The 16,152-nt window shown below is 39.2% G+C and overlaps 1 protein-coding gene across 2 annotated transcripts in view; it reads left to right on the forward strand.

Moving 5' to 3' along the window:
- C5 (complement C5) overlaps nucleotides 1-15,133 on the forward strand; it is a 129,274-nt gene extending 114,141 nt beyond the window's left edge. For both annotated transcript variants that reach the window (XM_055271249.2, XM_055271250.2), the window contains exons 34-41: nucleotides 3,678-3,780; nucleotides 4,462-4,536; nucleotides 4,653-4,758; nucleotides 5,843-5,926; nucleotides 7,072-7,161; nucleotides 10,044-10,127; nucleotides 13,567-13,705; nucleotides 14,584-15,133. In XM_055271249.2, coding sequence (XP_055127224.1) covers nucleotides 3,678-3,780; nucleotides 4,462-4,536; nucleotides 4,653-4,758; nucleotides 5,843-5,926; nucleotides 7,072-7,161; nucleotides 10,044-10,127; nucleotides 13,567-13,705; nucleotides 14,584-14,713 — 811 coding nt within the window. In that variant the 3' untranslated portion in view covers nucleotides 14,714-15,133. The remainder of the gene's footprint in view (nucleotides 1-3,677; nucleotides 3,781-4,461; nucleotides 4,537-4,652; nucleotides 4,759-5,842; nucleotides 5,927-7,071; nucleotides 7,162-10,043; nucleotides 10,128-13,566; nucleotides 13,706-14,583) is intronic.
- The last annotated feature ends 1,019 nt before the right edge of the window (nucleotides 15,134-16,152 follow it).

Raw genomic sequence — 16,152 nt, forward strand, 5'->3', positions numbered from 1 at the left:
AGGGATGATATCATAATCCTCTTGTTTTGGAAATGAAGAAACTAAGACCCAAAGAGATAAAGTCACCTGCCAAATGCTCACAGAGTTATAGGCAGAGCCAGGGGCTCAAATCGCCAACCTCTAATGTTCAATCCAGTATCTAAACCACATCTTTTTTTTTTTTTTTTTTTTTTTTTTGAGATGCAGTTTCACTCTGTCTCCCAGGCTGGAGTGCAGTGGCGTGATCTCGGCTCACTACAACCTCCGCCTCCCAGGTTCAGGAGATTCTCCTTCCTCAGCCTCCCGAGTAGCTGGGATTACAGGCACATGCCACCATGCCTGGCTAATTTTTTTATTTTTAGTAGAGATGGGGTTTCAGCATGTTGGCCAGGCTGGTCTTGAACTCCTGACCTCAGGTGATCCACCCACCTCAGCCACCCAAAGTGCTGGGATTACAAGCCTGAGCCACCACGCTCAGCCTAAACCACCTCTTTCAATCAGTGTAATCTAAGACCACTAATCCCAAGGAACAGCACATAGTTTCTCCCTGCCTCCCTCCCAGCTGTTTCCCAGTCTTCTCTATGTCCCAAGCCCAATCGCTTCTTAGGATTCCTTCACTATTCAGCCGTATTTCCTTCCTCATCAGCATTTCTTCCTTCCAGCATTTCCTACTTCCTTCTGTGGCCAGTCCCTGCTCTCTGTTCCCACTCAAACATCTTTCCTCATTCCCTAATGTCTTTCCAGTAAGGTCGCCCTTTCCCAGGCAGCTTCTTTCCTCCTAAATGCCATTCCTACCCTTGGGCACCTACCAGCTGGGGAGGAGCATGATCATAGTTACCTTTAAATTTGTAACAGTTGTCAAAGGGAAGTGTAAGCAAACTTCTGGGCAGAACTCGAATCAGTGCCTGGGACCCTACAGGGAGGCATCTATACTTGCCATAAAGAAGAGCTCTCTGATAGGGTGAGACACCTGTGGGATAGCCTCTGCCAGTAAGAACTCCAGTGACCTTCAGGAAATCAGTTTACTTCTCTGATCCTCTTCTATAAAGCAAAGATATTGCACTACCTTATCTCAAGTTTTCTGCCAGTTCTAATTGTCCACAATTCTGCCGTACAGAAAAAGGCTGTTACCAAAAACTCGTTCATTTTGACTTCATTGTCAGGAGGCCTAATTCCAGATTATCAATATACAAAAGAAAGCAAGGAGAAATGCAATCTTGAATAGTCTATCCATTGGTTTTTACAAATTGGGGACAAAATGTTCCAGAAAGGCGGGTGGAATATGCTTTTGGCTCTGTTGACACTGAAGTTAGGTTGGGTAAATTCCAAAAGGAACTGTGTAGTACTTATTCATGTAAGAACTTCTTTGCCTTCAAATATTCTGTCTCCTGATTAAAAAATGCCAGCATGAAGTTTCTGTGTTCAGAGGGTCTCTTTCGTGTATTTACCTTTTTACAACCTCTCTGTTGTATTCCTAAGAAAAGAAAAAAAGGATTTCATTTCCCTCACAACAAAATGCCTTTGGGGAAGATTGCTGGTTTTGGCAGCAGGAAAAGGGCTTCTTGAGAGGAGGATTTCTGTTCCACCATTGAAACAGTCTCCATGGCAACCAGTCATCAAGGCTCCAGCAACCTTTTCATAGACACTCTCCACTCGGGGGGCCCTTTTCCATGCTGCTGACAAAGCGTTTGCATCTGTGAGCAAGAGTTCTCTGCTTCTACCCATCCAATTAGGGAGATGTTCAGATGTCACATTAGAGTTCCAAGTGTTTTATATTCTGTGCTAAATTGTTAATTTGGTGAAGAATAGGGTTAAATTTTTATGAGTCAGAGATTTTAGAATACTTTTCATTATTGTGGCAAATATTACATCTATAACTTCTAATGGGGACTGCTTTTATTTATTTATTATTTATTTATTTATTTTTGAGGCAGAGTCTTGCTCTGTTGCCCAGACTAGAGTGCAGTGGTACGATCTCAGCTCACTGCAACCTCTGCCTTCCAGCCTCAAGCAATTCTCGTGCCTCAGCCTCTTACGTAGCTGGGATTACAGGTGTGAGCTACCACACCCAGCTAATTTTTGTATTTTTAGTAGAGAGGGGGTTTCACCATGCTGGCCAGGCTGGTCTCGAACTCCTGGCTTCAACTGACCTGCCTCAGTCTCTCAAAGTGCTGGGATGACAGGTGTGAGCCACTGCACCCAGCTGGGACTGCATTATATGTGCTCTATGAGGTGTCATTGAGGAAAAGATATGCCCTGACCCCTCACTAACTTGCTTAGTATCTCCTCTTCCACCAACATTCCTACTTGTAGGTGAGATCAATTCATTTTCCCCCTTATGAAGCTGTCTTTTAATTTCTTCCTTTAATCCTGACTACTCTCCCAAGCTTCACTCTCAAACATCCAGCTGCCTTTCAAGCATCTTGAGGTGAGGCTGGAACCTGAAATCAACTTTTACAGAATCACACTCCCTCTGTCCCTGCCCCAGCCTCAGCCCCGCCAATCTGTCTCTTTTATGTCTTCTAACATCTCTTAATGGTAGCTCTAAGCCTCTGTCACCCAAAACCAAAGCCTGGGAATTACAAAGATAAATTTAAAACACAAACTTATACTTCTTCACAGTTAATTTTACAAATAAGAAAATGAGCTTAGAAAGGGGAAATTATTTGTGGGAATCTCAGAACTGGAATAAAACCCAAGTTTCCTGATTCTCCATTTCAGTATTCTTTTCTCTCTTACAAAACAAAAACAAAAACAAAACCCTCCCATTGTGCCCTTTTTGCATTTCCCCTTAAATTCCTACTAGCAGAATTCCTACTGAAAGGATAGTCCTTGAAACATTTTCTATATAAAGTAGCTATTATGGGAAATTTAGAAAATAGAGAAAAGCATGAAAAAGAAAACAGATAATTGCTTATAATCTCACCATCCAAAGTAGCTACTAATATTTAGTGGGTTTGTTTGTTTGTTTTTAAAGAGGGAGTCTCACTCTGTCATCCAGGCTGAAGTGCAGTATTGCGATCTCGGCTCACTGCAACCTCCGCCTCCCAGGTTCAAGCAATTCTCCTGTAGCTAGGATTACAGGCGTGTCCCACCACGCCCGGCTAATTTTTTTTTGTATTTTTAGTAAAGATGGAGTTTCACCGTGTTAGCCAGGCTAGTCTTGAACTCCTGACCTCAAGTGATCCGCCTGCCTTGGCCTCCCAAAGTGCTGGGATTACAGGCATGAGCCACCGTGCCTGGCCTTAGTGTATTTTCTTCCAGCTATTCCTGGACGTGTTTATTGAATCTCTTTTCAATATACAACTGATTTTTTCCTTGGAATATACTTCATTAGAAAATGAACTAACGTGAGAATCCAAAGACCTGGATTCTTCTGCAGCTCTGCATGAATTAGCCGTGTAACCTTGAACCAGTGCCTTACCCTCATCCTGAGTTTCCCCAGCTAGTTAGCTTGGCGTGGATGACTTCTGTATTCCAGTAGAGTGGTCTATTGAGATTATTGATCAAGTGAGGAAAGAGAATAGATGACTCAAAGATCTCTTGCAACTCTGAAGTCAGAGATTTTAACCCATACATTGTAGAAAAGCAAATAAATGGAGACCCAAATTTAAAAATTAAGGTCTACTAAGGAACAGTGTCCTTTCTTAAAGAATCTTATTCACTTATTACATTTTCTAACCTCTTTTTTATTTTAGCTACAAGCCCAGCAGGGAAGAATCATCATCTGGATCCTCTCATGCGGTGATGGACATCTCCTTGCCTACTGGAATCAGTGCAAATGAAGAAGACTTAAAAGCCGTATGTGTTTTCTTTTAAATCGTGTTGTGAATGCGTCGTTTTCTTTTCTGAATTATTTTATAGACAATTTTACTTTCTTTCATTTTAATATACCACTTTTATAGAATCACCCAGAATATTCTTTGGTTTTTTTTTTTTTTTTTGGGGGGTGGATTTTCACTCTTGTCGCCCAGGCTGGCGTGTGATGCGATCTTTGCTCACTGCAACCCCACCCCTCAGGTTCAAGCGAGTCTCCTGCCTCAGCCTCCCGAGTAGCTGGGATTACAGGCATGCACCACCACGCCTGGCTAATTTTTTTATATTTTTAGTAGAGACGAGGTTTCTCCATGTCAGTCAGGCTGGTCTCGAACTCCTGACGTCAAGGTGATCCACTGGCTTTGGCCTCCCAAACTGCTGGGATTACAGCTGTGAGCCACCAGGCCTGGCCAGAATATTCTTTTCAAAACATAATTAACCTAAGTTTTGATTTATCAAAATGAAGCAGAAGCATACACTAGCATGCTCTGAAAAATATGAGTTTATATGCTAATGTGTTCAGACTTTTTCAAGAAGAGGAACTGCTCTTCAGTTTCTTTGAATTACAGATCACATCCCTGCATTGTGACATCTCATCAACAGGTGAATGCATTTAAACAAAAAGATAATGAAATGAAATTCAAGCTTCTCTCTTTTCCCCCTTAGCTTGTGGAAGGGGTGGATCAACTATTCACTGATTACCAAATCAAAGATGGACATGTTATTCTGCAACTGAATTCGGTAAGCTCCACCTGCAACCATTTTTCCTTTACTATTACTATTCAAAATATACAGGCTAAAAGATTATAAATATCATCTCTCCATAATTTCCTTAAATCCTTGAATTTGTTAAACAGATTCCCTCCAGTGATTTCCTTTGTGTACGATTCCGGATATTTGAACTCTTTGAAGTTGGGTTTCTTAGTCCTGCCACTTTCACAGTGTATGAATACCATAGACCAGGTAATCAACTCCATGCTAACATTTCTTCAGAAGAATACTTTGTATTCTTTCCAGAACATTTAGAAATCCACTAGAGTCCTGTAAATTTTATGTATTGCCTCTCTTAGAGACCACTCTTCATAAAAGTCCCAATTTGAACATTCAAACTACTGCATACAAAATATTGTACATAAACTACTTCTTGACATTGAGCAGATATTTCACCTCAGTCCTCAGTTTCTTCATTTTAAAAATAACTGGATTATAGTGCCTCCAACTTCAATATTCTTTGCCTCAGGTTTATCTATGGTGTTCACAGATAAATCATATCTCTCCTTTTGAGAGAAATCAACTCAATCCCCCCAGAACAACTTCTAGCCCATCTATATTCTTGTTACACTTTGCAGATAGCTCTATTATAGCAGCTGTCACATTGCATTCAATTATTTGTATGTCTTTCTCATCAACCCCAGTGTGTTTTCATTCTCGTGTCCCTAGTATCTAACGCAATGTCAGGTATAGAACGTGAACTCAATAAATATTTATGAACGGGTGATCCCACATTTGACTATTCAGCCACTTCTGAGAATGTTATGTGGTTGGAGAGTTTATTGGTTCACAAGACAGATGACTCCACCTTGGGCAGTTCTACTTGTTAGAAAATTCTTAAAGTGAACCAAAACTCTGACACCCATTCATTCTAGTTTTATATTCTGAAATCACATAGAACATACATAGTCCCTTTTCCCCTTGACATAGATTATGCTTTTCTTCCCTTGTCCACCCTAAACAATTCCGACTCTTTCAAAAGATCCTCATGCAACATAATTTATTTTCCTCTTACTTATAGAAGCATCAAATGTTTTATTTCTGAGAAACGAGTGTTTCAAGCATAGAACTCAGCTAAAAAGGGGAGATCTTTCTGAGGGTAGCGGAACCTTTCCCAGGACAGCCAATTCAAAATTTCACCTCCCTGGGCCTTAGCTATAAAAAGAAGGGTTTAAAATAAGCAATCTCTGAGGCTCCATATAAGAGACTTGCCAATTAGTAAATGTGTTGTTCTTCAATCAAACCACTTCTCTTAACCACACTTTTGTTGCCACAGATAAACAGTGTACCATGTTTTATAGCACTTCCAATATCAAAATTCAGAAAGTCTGTGAAGGAGCCGCGTGCAAGTGTGTAGAAGGTAAACTTTATTTAACATATTTAGGCTGCATGCTTATTTAAAGCAGTCATTCATAACCTGAGGTTAATCTGGGGGACACTGGTAAACTGTTCTTTCTCAGAAGGAGAAATGCTATCTCAGCTAATTGAAAGCTAATGATTCCTTGAGCATTGTAAAACTACATTTTCACAGTTCCTGAACAACCTGATAGTTCATGCTGTACAGAGGCAGGGAAACACCATCGAGAGGGTTGTTGGATACTATAGGGGCAACATGATGTGAAATTTTACTTTCACCTAGTCTTTTTAACATATAGGACCAGAGGCTCTGCACTGAACCATTAGCTTCTGTTTCTTTTCTCTTATACTTCCCAGTTAATGGAATTCTGATTATTGTCCAGTTCCATTTAGTCTTTCCTAAATTGAAGAAAGCCTTCTTGGCCAAGGAAAAGATCCAGAACTCACCAATAATCAACAGCTGGCTCCATGAGGGTCTCAGTTAGTTTTGGTTTTTTCAAAATCCTCAATATCTACACATTTTCTAGGTACTTATTGTGCCATTTTATAGCTATAAATCAGTCACATTATCATTTTGGGTCCTTCAAAGGACTTCTGATTATACTCAAAATGGAAAAATTTCCCCCTTTCATCAAGGGAACCACATACATTTCTAAAGACCTGAATGTGGAGTAGCCAGCCAGTCTAACAGTAAGTCTTATGCCAGGGGTGTCCAATCTTTTGGCTTCAGTGGGCCACATTGGAAGAATTGTCTTGGGCCATACATAAAATACACTAACACTAACAATAGCTAATGAGCTAAAACAAAAATCACAAGAAAAATCTCGTAATATTTTAAGAAGGTTTACGAATTTGTGTTGTGCCACATTCAAAGCTGTCCTGGGCTGTGTGCAGCCCACGGGCCATGGGTTAGACAAGCTTGTGACATGCTCAAGATTTTGTTTTTTGTTTTTGTTTGTTTGTTTGTTTTTTTGCTTTATGTAATGTTTCACTTTATGAAAGAAAAGAAAATGGGCAGGTCTTAGAAATCTGACATTTGTAAGGTTATATTGGGTTGTTTCTGGGCTCATGAGAAACTGTGTTTACTCCTAGAAAGAGTGTCTACTTCTTTCCATTAGCCTTATTTTTACCAATTTTCACAAAATCCAGCTGATTGTGGGCAAATGCAGAAAGAATTGGATCTGACAATCTCTGCAGAGACAAGAAAACAAACAGCATGTAAACCAGAGATTGCATATGGTGAGTTCAAAAGTTCAATATAGCTCCTTTAAACATGAAATTTTATGAATACGTGTTCAGTTAGAAAGATCAAAAACTTTATATAGTGATTATATGGATACAACATTCCGTGTGATCCCCTGAAGGAAAATGCCATCGATTTTTAGCACTAACATGCAAAGTTTTTTATTCCTCAGCAAAGAAATGTGATTTTCATTATAAATAATAGAAGTGACATGTATACCCAGCCAGGATACTTTCCCGTAATAGAGCTTTTTCAATTACAGGCACTAAAACATAGTCAAAGGGAACTTTTGAGAAGCCACAGAGGTATAAGATTTCAGTTCTGTACTCTTCCAATTGATAGACCACAGGCAGAGGCAAAGGTGGTTTAGGGGGTTTGGTTTTTTAAAAAATCTCTTCAGGGTAAAAATATAAATACCAAATAATTTTTAATATATTCAAGATTGCAATCCATGTTTGAGACACTCTCCATTTGAAAAAGCAAATCTCAGTCCTTCTAGTTGTCCAAAGCTTAGAGCTAAATTAGTGTTCAAGTACAGTTGTAGCCTTGTCTCAGTTCCTGATAAAATTAGCTCCTTTGTTTTCTATTCAGTTTTTGATGTTTATTGCTGGCATTTTTTGAGAGAGAGAGCATATTGTACACTATCTCAAATCATTTTTTCATTTTGAAATTGGAAGGGTGGAGCCGGGCGCAGTGGCTCATGCCTGTAATACCAGCACTTTGGGAAGCCGAGGTGGGTGGATCACCTGAGGTCAGGAGTTCGAGACCAGCCTGGGGCAAACATGGCAAAACCCTGTCTCTACTAAAAATACAAAAATTAGCCAAGCATAGTGGTGCATGCCTGTAATTCCAGCTACTCAGGAGGGTGAGGTGGGAGAATCACTTGAACCCAGGAGGAGGAGGTTGCAGTGAGCCAGGATCATGCCACTGCGCTCCGCTCCAGCCTGGGCAACACAGCAAGACTCTGTCTAAAAAAAAAAAAAAAAAAAAAAAGAAAGAAAGAAATTTGAAGGGTGTTATTTATAAATTAAAAAAATAAGTACAGCCAATTTGGTACTTTGTGTTTAGCAACATCTTCCATAGACAGTTTCTCATTGCAATGGAAAGGGTTCTCATTCTTACGGAAAGGGTCTCGAAAGAACTTCATGAGGGCTGGGTGCGGTGGCTCATGCCTGTAGTCCCAGCAATTTGGGAGGCTGAGGCGGGTGGATCACTTTGATCTCACGGGTTCTAGACCAGCCTGGGCAACATGGCAAAACCCTGTCTCTACAAAAAATACAAAAATTAGCTGTGCATTGATGGCTCATGTCTGTAGTCCTAGCTACTTGGGAGGCTGAGGTAGGAGGATCACTTGAGCCTGGGAGGTGGAGATTGCAATAAGCCATTGCACTCTAGCCTGAGTGACAGAGTGAGACCCTGTCAAAAAAAAAAAAAATGTAACAGAGGATTGTCACTATTTACCAGTGAAGAAACTGAGGCTCAGGGAGATTAAATAATTTGCTCAAGGTCATGCAGAAAGCAAGTAATAGAATTAAGATGCATCCTGATCTCCAGTATTTTTTCCATCGAAGTCTACTGAATTCTCTTAATAGTAATTCAGGCAACAGAATAAGTTTTGTATGGTTAATAACATTTCTTTCCTTTGAATTTATCTTGATTTTGGAAAAAAAAAAAAAAAGCTAAAAAGCTGCCTGACTCAGCCTAGGCCCACTGCAGTTTGTTAAATACATGAAGACTTGAGAATACTATATTGTTTTAACAAACAAAAATTCCACTAAATTATTTCTTCCCTCCATTTTAGAATTATTTTAAATCTAAAATATCAGAAATTTATTTTAACACAGAGAATAAATGCAATTTGGGTTTATTGTGTTGTTTCAAGAAAAGACTTAGCTGGCTTTTTCTGGACTATAAGCTATAACTGGAATAACAGAATAGAAACAAAATTAAGTAGTTCTCTCTCTCTACCCAGGCCCATATAGTAAGTACATTGCCCATGTCCATTATAAAGACTTATGAATCTGAAAGTCAGAACACTTTTCATGCATTTTAAGCCACTAATTTACATAGCCCCTGGTTCTGCCATGATGAGTTCACCTATCTATCTCTCAATCTATATCTGGGATAGACTTAAAGACTTGAGGGATATCTAGAATGAACAAATCTTTTAGGTCACTCATTTCAAAACAAAAAATAGAAAGATCAAAAGCAAAAATAAAATAAATCTCTCCTGAGGCCACATAGAAAGAATGGGTCCCTTCAAGCTGGTCTTTCCAGACCTGAGGTCAAGCACATTATGCATCAAACATTGATGTCTGAATGAAGAGAAAACAGGATTGTGGGCAGCTCATGTTAGGTAGTTGCCAAGCATGGGTGAGTGAGAAAACAGAATCATCCTAAAAACCAAAGATTAAAGCCAGTGGAACTATATGAGGAAGCAAAGCAAGGAACCAAGAAAGCTCACATGGTAGACCTGAATGAGAGATAAGGCCTCCTCTGTGGCCATGGAGAAGAGAATGAAGGGGCTTTTCAAAAGATGCCCATGGGCATGACTCCACTCATCTTAAAGGATCAGCCTCTGAACTTAACATCTAACAACAAAGGTTTATCTTGTTTGTTTTATGTGCTTCTGTTATTTTATTAAATATGTCTCTTATTCTAATCAGCCTGTTCTATAACATTGGCCAAGGCTAATGATTCTAATAGATTGAGAGATTGAATCAGACTGAGGGGATTGGGGAAGGCTTCTTGGAGGAAATAAGAACTATAATAGTTTGCCATGCTTCATTTCTCGTGTTTGACAAATTCTGGCTTCTACTGGACATAGCATTAATGGTATTAAGACCGAACTGTTTCATTTTTGTTTGTTTTTTACCAGCTTATAAAGTTAGCATCACATCCATCACTGTAGAAAATGTTTTTGTCAAGTACAAGGCAACCCTTCTGGATATCTACAAAACTGGTGAGAATTCATTCATTCATTCATTCTTTCGTTCAACAACTATTTAGACTGACTATGTGCCAGGCATTATATTAGACACAGAAGATACAACTCAAATAAGACAGAGCTCCTGCCTTTTTAAAGCTTATATTCTACCTGGGGAGAAACATTTTTTAAAGATGTTCGTATAAATATTTCTTGTTGAATTCATTTTTCTCAAACTTCAGCAAAATTTTTTTTAGTTGTGTAATTGTCCAATTTCTTTTTCTTTCCAAATTTTATTTTAGGTTCAGGGGATACATGTGCAAGTATGTTACATGGGTAAATTGCATGTTGTGGAGGTTTGGTATATAGATCATTTTGTCACCCAGGTAATAAGCATAGTACCCAACAGGTAATTTTTCAATCCTCACCCTCTTCCCACCCTCTACCCTCAAGTAGGCTCTGCTGTCTAGTGTTCCCTTCTTTGTGTCCATGTGTACTCAGTGTTTAGTTCCCACTTACAAGTGAAAATATGTGATATTTGGTTTTCTGTTACTATGTTAATTCACTCAGGATAGTGGCTTTATTTCTGGGTTCTGTAACCTGTTCCATTGGTCTACGTGTCTTTTTTTGTATCAGTAACATGCTGCTTTGGTTACTGTAGTCTTGTAATATAGTTTGAAGTCAGGTAGTAGGAGGCCTCCAGCTTTGTTCTTTTTGCTTAGAATTCCCTTGGCTATTCAAGTTCTTTCTTTGTTCCATATGAATATTAAAATGTTTTTTTCTAATTTTATGAAAAATGACATTGGTATTTTGATAGGAATAGCATTAAATCTGTAAATTGCTTTGGGCAGTATGGCCATTTTAACAATATTAATTCTTCCTATCCATGAGCGTGGAATGTTTTTCCATTTGTTTGTGTCATCTCTGATTTCTTTGAGCAGTGTTTTGTAATTCTCATTGTAGAGATCATTCACCTCCCTAGTTAGCTGTATTCCTAGGCATTTTTGTGTGTGTGTGGCTATTGTGAATGGGATTACATTTTTTTTTTTTCGAGATGAAGTTTCACTTTGTCACCTAGGCTGGAGTGCAGTGGCACGATCTTGGCTCACTGCAAACTCTGCTTCCCAGGTTCAAGTGATTCTCCTGCCTCAGCCTCCTGAGTAGCTGGGATTACAGACATGCACCACCACGCCTGACTTATTTTTGTATCTTAGTGGAGATGGGGTCTTACATGTTGACCAGGCTGGTCTTGAACTCCTGGGCTCAAGTGATCCACTTGCCTCAGCCTCCTGAAATGGTGGGATTACATGTGTGAGCCATCACGCCTGGCCTCATTTTGATTGATATAAATTTTGCAATAAGTAGGACCGTAAAGCTAAATTGCAATAGTATGTTTATACTAAATTTTTTTCTCTTTTGAAATTCTATCAAATATTTCAAGTCCTAAAATGCTTGATTTTTTTTCTTTTGAGATGGGGTCTCACTATGTTGTTCAGGCTGGTCTCAAACTCCTAGGCTCAAGGGATCCTCTCTCCTCAGCCTCCCAGCTTGATTATTACTAACCATACCCTAGAGTTTAAAATTCTAGTAATATTTTTCGATTTTGTATTTGCTTTATCAACACTTTGATAATTTTTTTTTGATTTTTGTTATTTTGAAAGTTTCATTGTATGAAACTTATTTGTGGTGTTATTTTGTTTTTTCTTCATTGATGGTCACAATTTTTTAATTTGCAGGCTAGTTGCCGTTCTAATGAAATAAGTGTCTAGAACTTTGATCTTTCTACAGTCTAACTTTTGAGCACCATTTTCATCCAATATTCATATTACAAGCAGTAATAAGCCATTCTCTTTTTACTGAAATAACAAAGTGCTTTTCATTCCAGAAATACAAATTATTTGTTTTATTTGATACTGATTCTTGCATAGTATCAAAAGACATTTTAGACTGTTCTGAATTTTTCATAGCATCGGATGATTCCCAAGCTGCAATTTTTTTTATTAGTATCATTTCTTTTTCGTTCTCCCGTAGATCCAAAGATGCATTTTATGATATTTAAAAGGAAATGTTAAGAAACATTGGCATACTTCATCTCATTCTGGGTTCATTTTTAACACTTATAAATTTTGAATTTTTATAAATATAAAAATACCACACACTACTTACAGAAGAATTGTGGCACAGTGACCATAAACCATTTAGAATCAAGGACAAACTGTAGTTTGAGGATAATGATAAATTGGTATTTCTCCAAAGTACAGAGTGCTTAAAATAGGTAAGGATACAGAAGAATAAAAGTTTAGTTATTGTTGAATCCCAGGGTAGTTGCCTGTTCTCTCTTCTGAATATACTTTAAATTTTCCATGATGAGAAGTTTAAAAAATAATAAGGCCCCACACAGCCACACTGCTTACTATGACAGGGGCTGAAATGGCAGATAATACTGGTAATGTTGCTCAGATTTTGACGTAATAGGAATCTACACCATCAGGGCAGCCTAAGAAATCAGCTTGAACTAATGAGTGTACACTGAAATTTATATTACTAATGAAAGCTTACCATTTACACAATTTCTATTATACGCTATTTGCCAATTGGTTCAGAAGTTTTTCAGGACTTAACAATCAAGATGACTCTTCCAGAGCTTAATAGTTAAATATCAGTCCTGTATATATAGTGATAAATCGGACACAGTCCATGCCTTAAGAAGTTTCTAGTCTAGCTAGAAGGACAGATGTGGGACAAAACATTGTGATAGAAATTCAAGTGTAAAAGAGGTAAGGAGGAGACCGAAAGATATTTAAAACAAAGAGCATCCAGGAATATTTTACTGGATACTGTGAGAATTGAAGGAGACTTTTAAGATAAATGAAATTCAAGAGGCCAACAGGGGGAGGAATGCATTCCAGGTAGGGGAACTGGCTACTTGTGAGTTCTTTGGGAATCCCAAAATTATTATCTTTGAAATTGTCCAAGTCTTTCACATTTTATACTTTTCTACAAAGTTGACAGTTGCCAACTACCAAATAATTTTATATTTTACTATATAATGTGGAGATTAATATTGTTCAACTATAGAGAGGTTCTTTTAATTCTGGTTCTATAAGAGTAATAATAAGTACTTACATAGTTCCTACTATGTTCCAGGCACTTTTTACATATTAACCCATTTAATCTCACGATGGTTCTACAAGGTAGGTTTTATTATCATGCCCAGTCTTAAGATGAGGATCTAAGGCCTTATACAGATAACATAAATCATTTCCCCAGAGTCACATAGCCAGGAAGCAGCATGCTTAGAGTTTAACCCAGACAGTCTGGCTCCAGAGACTGAAGCCTTAACCACATGGATATCACTGCTGTCCACTAGCCATGAACCTCTCGGTAGCCACGAGGAACCAGAAAACTTGAGAGTTTATAATTGTGACATTAAAACATGAATGTTATAACCTTACTTGACTTGCATGTCTCTCAGGGGAAGCTGTTGCTGAGAAAGACTCTGAGATCACCTTCATTAAAAAGGTAACCTGTACTAATGCTGAGCTGGTAAAAGGAAGACAGTACTTAATTATGGGTAAAGAAGCCCTCCAGATAAAATACAATTTCAGTTTCAGGTAAGTCACCAGTAGTTTTCAGTCGCTGATCTTCCCTCCAAAACTGAGTATAATTTATTCTTAAATACGCTACGTGTTTCTTATGGCCCTGCTCTTAACCAACAAGCCATTTTGAACATAAATGAAATAATATGAGTGTCAAACAGAGCATGATTTAAAACCATCATGGCAGCTGAAGACTTAGCTGCCTGATTAACCATCTGAGTGTCTAGACCTGATGATGAATCTGAAAATACTCACCGGACCTCCCCTAACCACCACACCAGCTCCCTTGATAGTTCTCAGACTGTTGTTTGTAAAGAGGAAAATGTGTAAATATGCATTGTATTATCTGCTTTTAGAAACTAGTCATTGAAATAGATGTCATTTCTGCCTTTAATATGGGAGCCCCAGGCAGCTTCACGATTCCTTAAGGGTTTGTGAACCCTCCCCAGGAGAGGCCGGTACAGAAGAGTTTGGCGGACAGCCTGACCCCTGGGGACCTGACCACAGCTGGGCTCTTATAAAAGAAATCAGGCCGGGCGCGGTGGCTCACGCCTGTAATCCCAGCACTATGGGAGGCCAAGACAGGCATATCACTAGGTCAGGAGATTGAGACCACCCTGGCTAACACAGTGAAACCCCGTCTCTATTAAAAATACAAAAAAAAAGCCGGGTGTGGTGGCGGGCACCTGTAGTCCCAGCTACTTGGAAGGCTGAGGCAGGAGAATGGCGTGAACCCAGGAGGCGGAGCTTGCAGTGAGCCGAGATCACACCACTGCACTCCATGCACTCCAGCCTGGGCGACTGAGCGAGACTCCGTCTCAAAAAAAAAAAAAGAAATCAAATTCAGCTTTTCTGTATTGTGGCCACCTCACAAACACTTTGTTTCTTGGTAGGTACATCTACCCTTTAGATTCCTTGACCTGGATTGAATACTGGCCTAGAGACACAACATGTTCATCGTGTCAAGCATTTTTAGCTAATTTAGATGAATTTGCTGAAGATATCTTTTTAAATGGATGCTAAAATTCCTGAAGTTCAGCTGCATACAGTTTGCACTTATAGACTCCTGTTGTTGAAGTTCGTTTTTTGTTTTTTTTCTTCTTCTTTTTAAACATTCACAGCTGGTCTTATTTGTAAAGCTCACTTTACTTAGAATTAGTGGCACTTGCTTTTATTAGAGAATGATTTTAAACGCTGTAACTTTCTGAAATAACATGGCCTTGGAGGGCATGAAGACAGATACTCCTCCAAGGTTATTGGACACCGGAAACAATAAATTGGAACACCTCCTCAAACCTACCACTCAGGAATGTTTGCTGGGGCCAAAAGAACAGTCCATTGAAAGGGAGTATTACAAAAACATGGCCTTTGCTTGAAAGAAAATACCAAGGAACAGGAAACTGATCATTAAAGCCTGAGTTTGCTTTCAAACTGTGCTAAAAAGCCTGTTATTTTATGCTAGATCAGCTTCAACCACACAAAGACAGGCAAATGGAGAGATGGAGAAAGTCAGCAGTAGAGAACCTTAACCTTGAGCAGGCTTAGCCTCAGAGCCCTCAGCACACTAAGAAGGTAGGTGAGTTTTTCTCTGCCCCCTCCCTGTCCATTGCCCTCTCCATACCCCTGAATGGAGACCCTCTACTCTCTTTCCCTCCCTCCTGGCACATGTTCATTTCCCCCAGGAACTTGCTCTCGCTAACAATTGCTTTACTAAAAGACAGGCCCCAGTGCAGCAACCTGGTGAAAAGAAACTGAGTGGCAGATCAGGAGACCTTTTTCCAGCCCTAACAAGGTCTCTCTCTGAGCCTCAGTTTGAGCTTTATAAAAGAGGATTCATAACAGAAGTTAATTTTTAAGTGACATTTTGCAGCACTTCAGATCATATTAAAAAGCTCTCGCATATATTCTCATTTAATGTCTCAAGACTCTCCCAAGATTCAGAAATTATTATTATTATCATTATCATCCCCATCTTACAGATAAGAAAATTGAGATTTAGGCCTGGCGTGGTGGCTCAAGCCTATAATCCCAGTACTTTGGGAGGCCGAGGTGGGCAGATCACTTGAGGTCAGGAGTTCGAGACCAGCCTGGCCAACATAGTGAAACCCTATCTCTACTAAAAATATAAAAATTAGCCAGGCTAATTTAGCAAGACTGTAATCCCAGGTACTCAATAGGCTGAGGCAGGAGGATCACTTGAACCCAGGAGCTGGACGTTGCAGTAAGCCGAGATCATGCCACTGCATTCCAGCCTGGGTGACAGAGTGAGACTCCGTCTCAAAAAATAAAAAAGAAAAACAAAAAGAAAATTGAGGTTCAGAGAAGTAAAGCAGTTTTCCCATCCTAGTAAGGAAAAGAATTGGAAATCAAACCCCAAGACTCTATCTCAGTCTAAATACATCTCTGTTCCACATCACTACATATTGCTTGTTGGGTTGAATTTTCTAACAGTAAGGCAGGAT

Source organism: Symphalangus syndactylus, chromosome 3 (assembly GCF_028878055.3).
Source record: "Symphalangus syndactylus isolate Jambi chromosome 3, NHGRI_mSymSyn1-v2.1_pri, whole genome shotgun sequence".
NCBI classification, from domain to species: Eukaryota; Metazoa; Chordata; class Mammalia; order Primates; family Hylobatidae; genus Symphalangus; species Symphalangus syndactylus.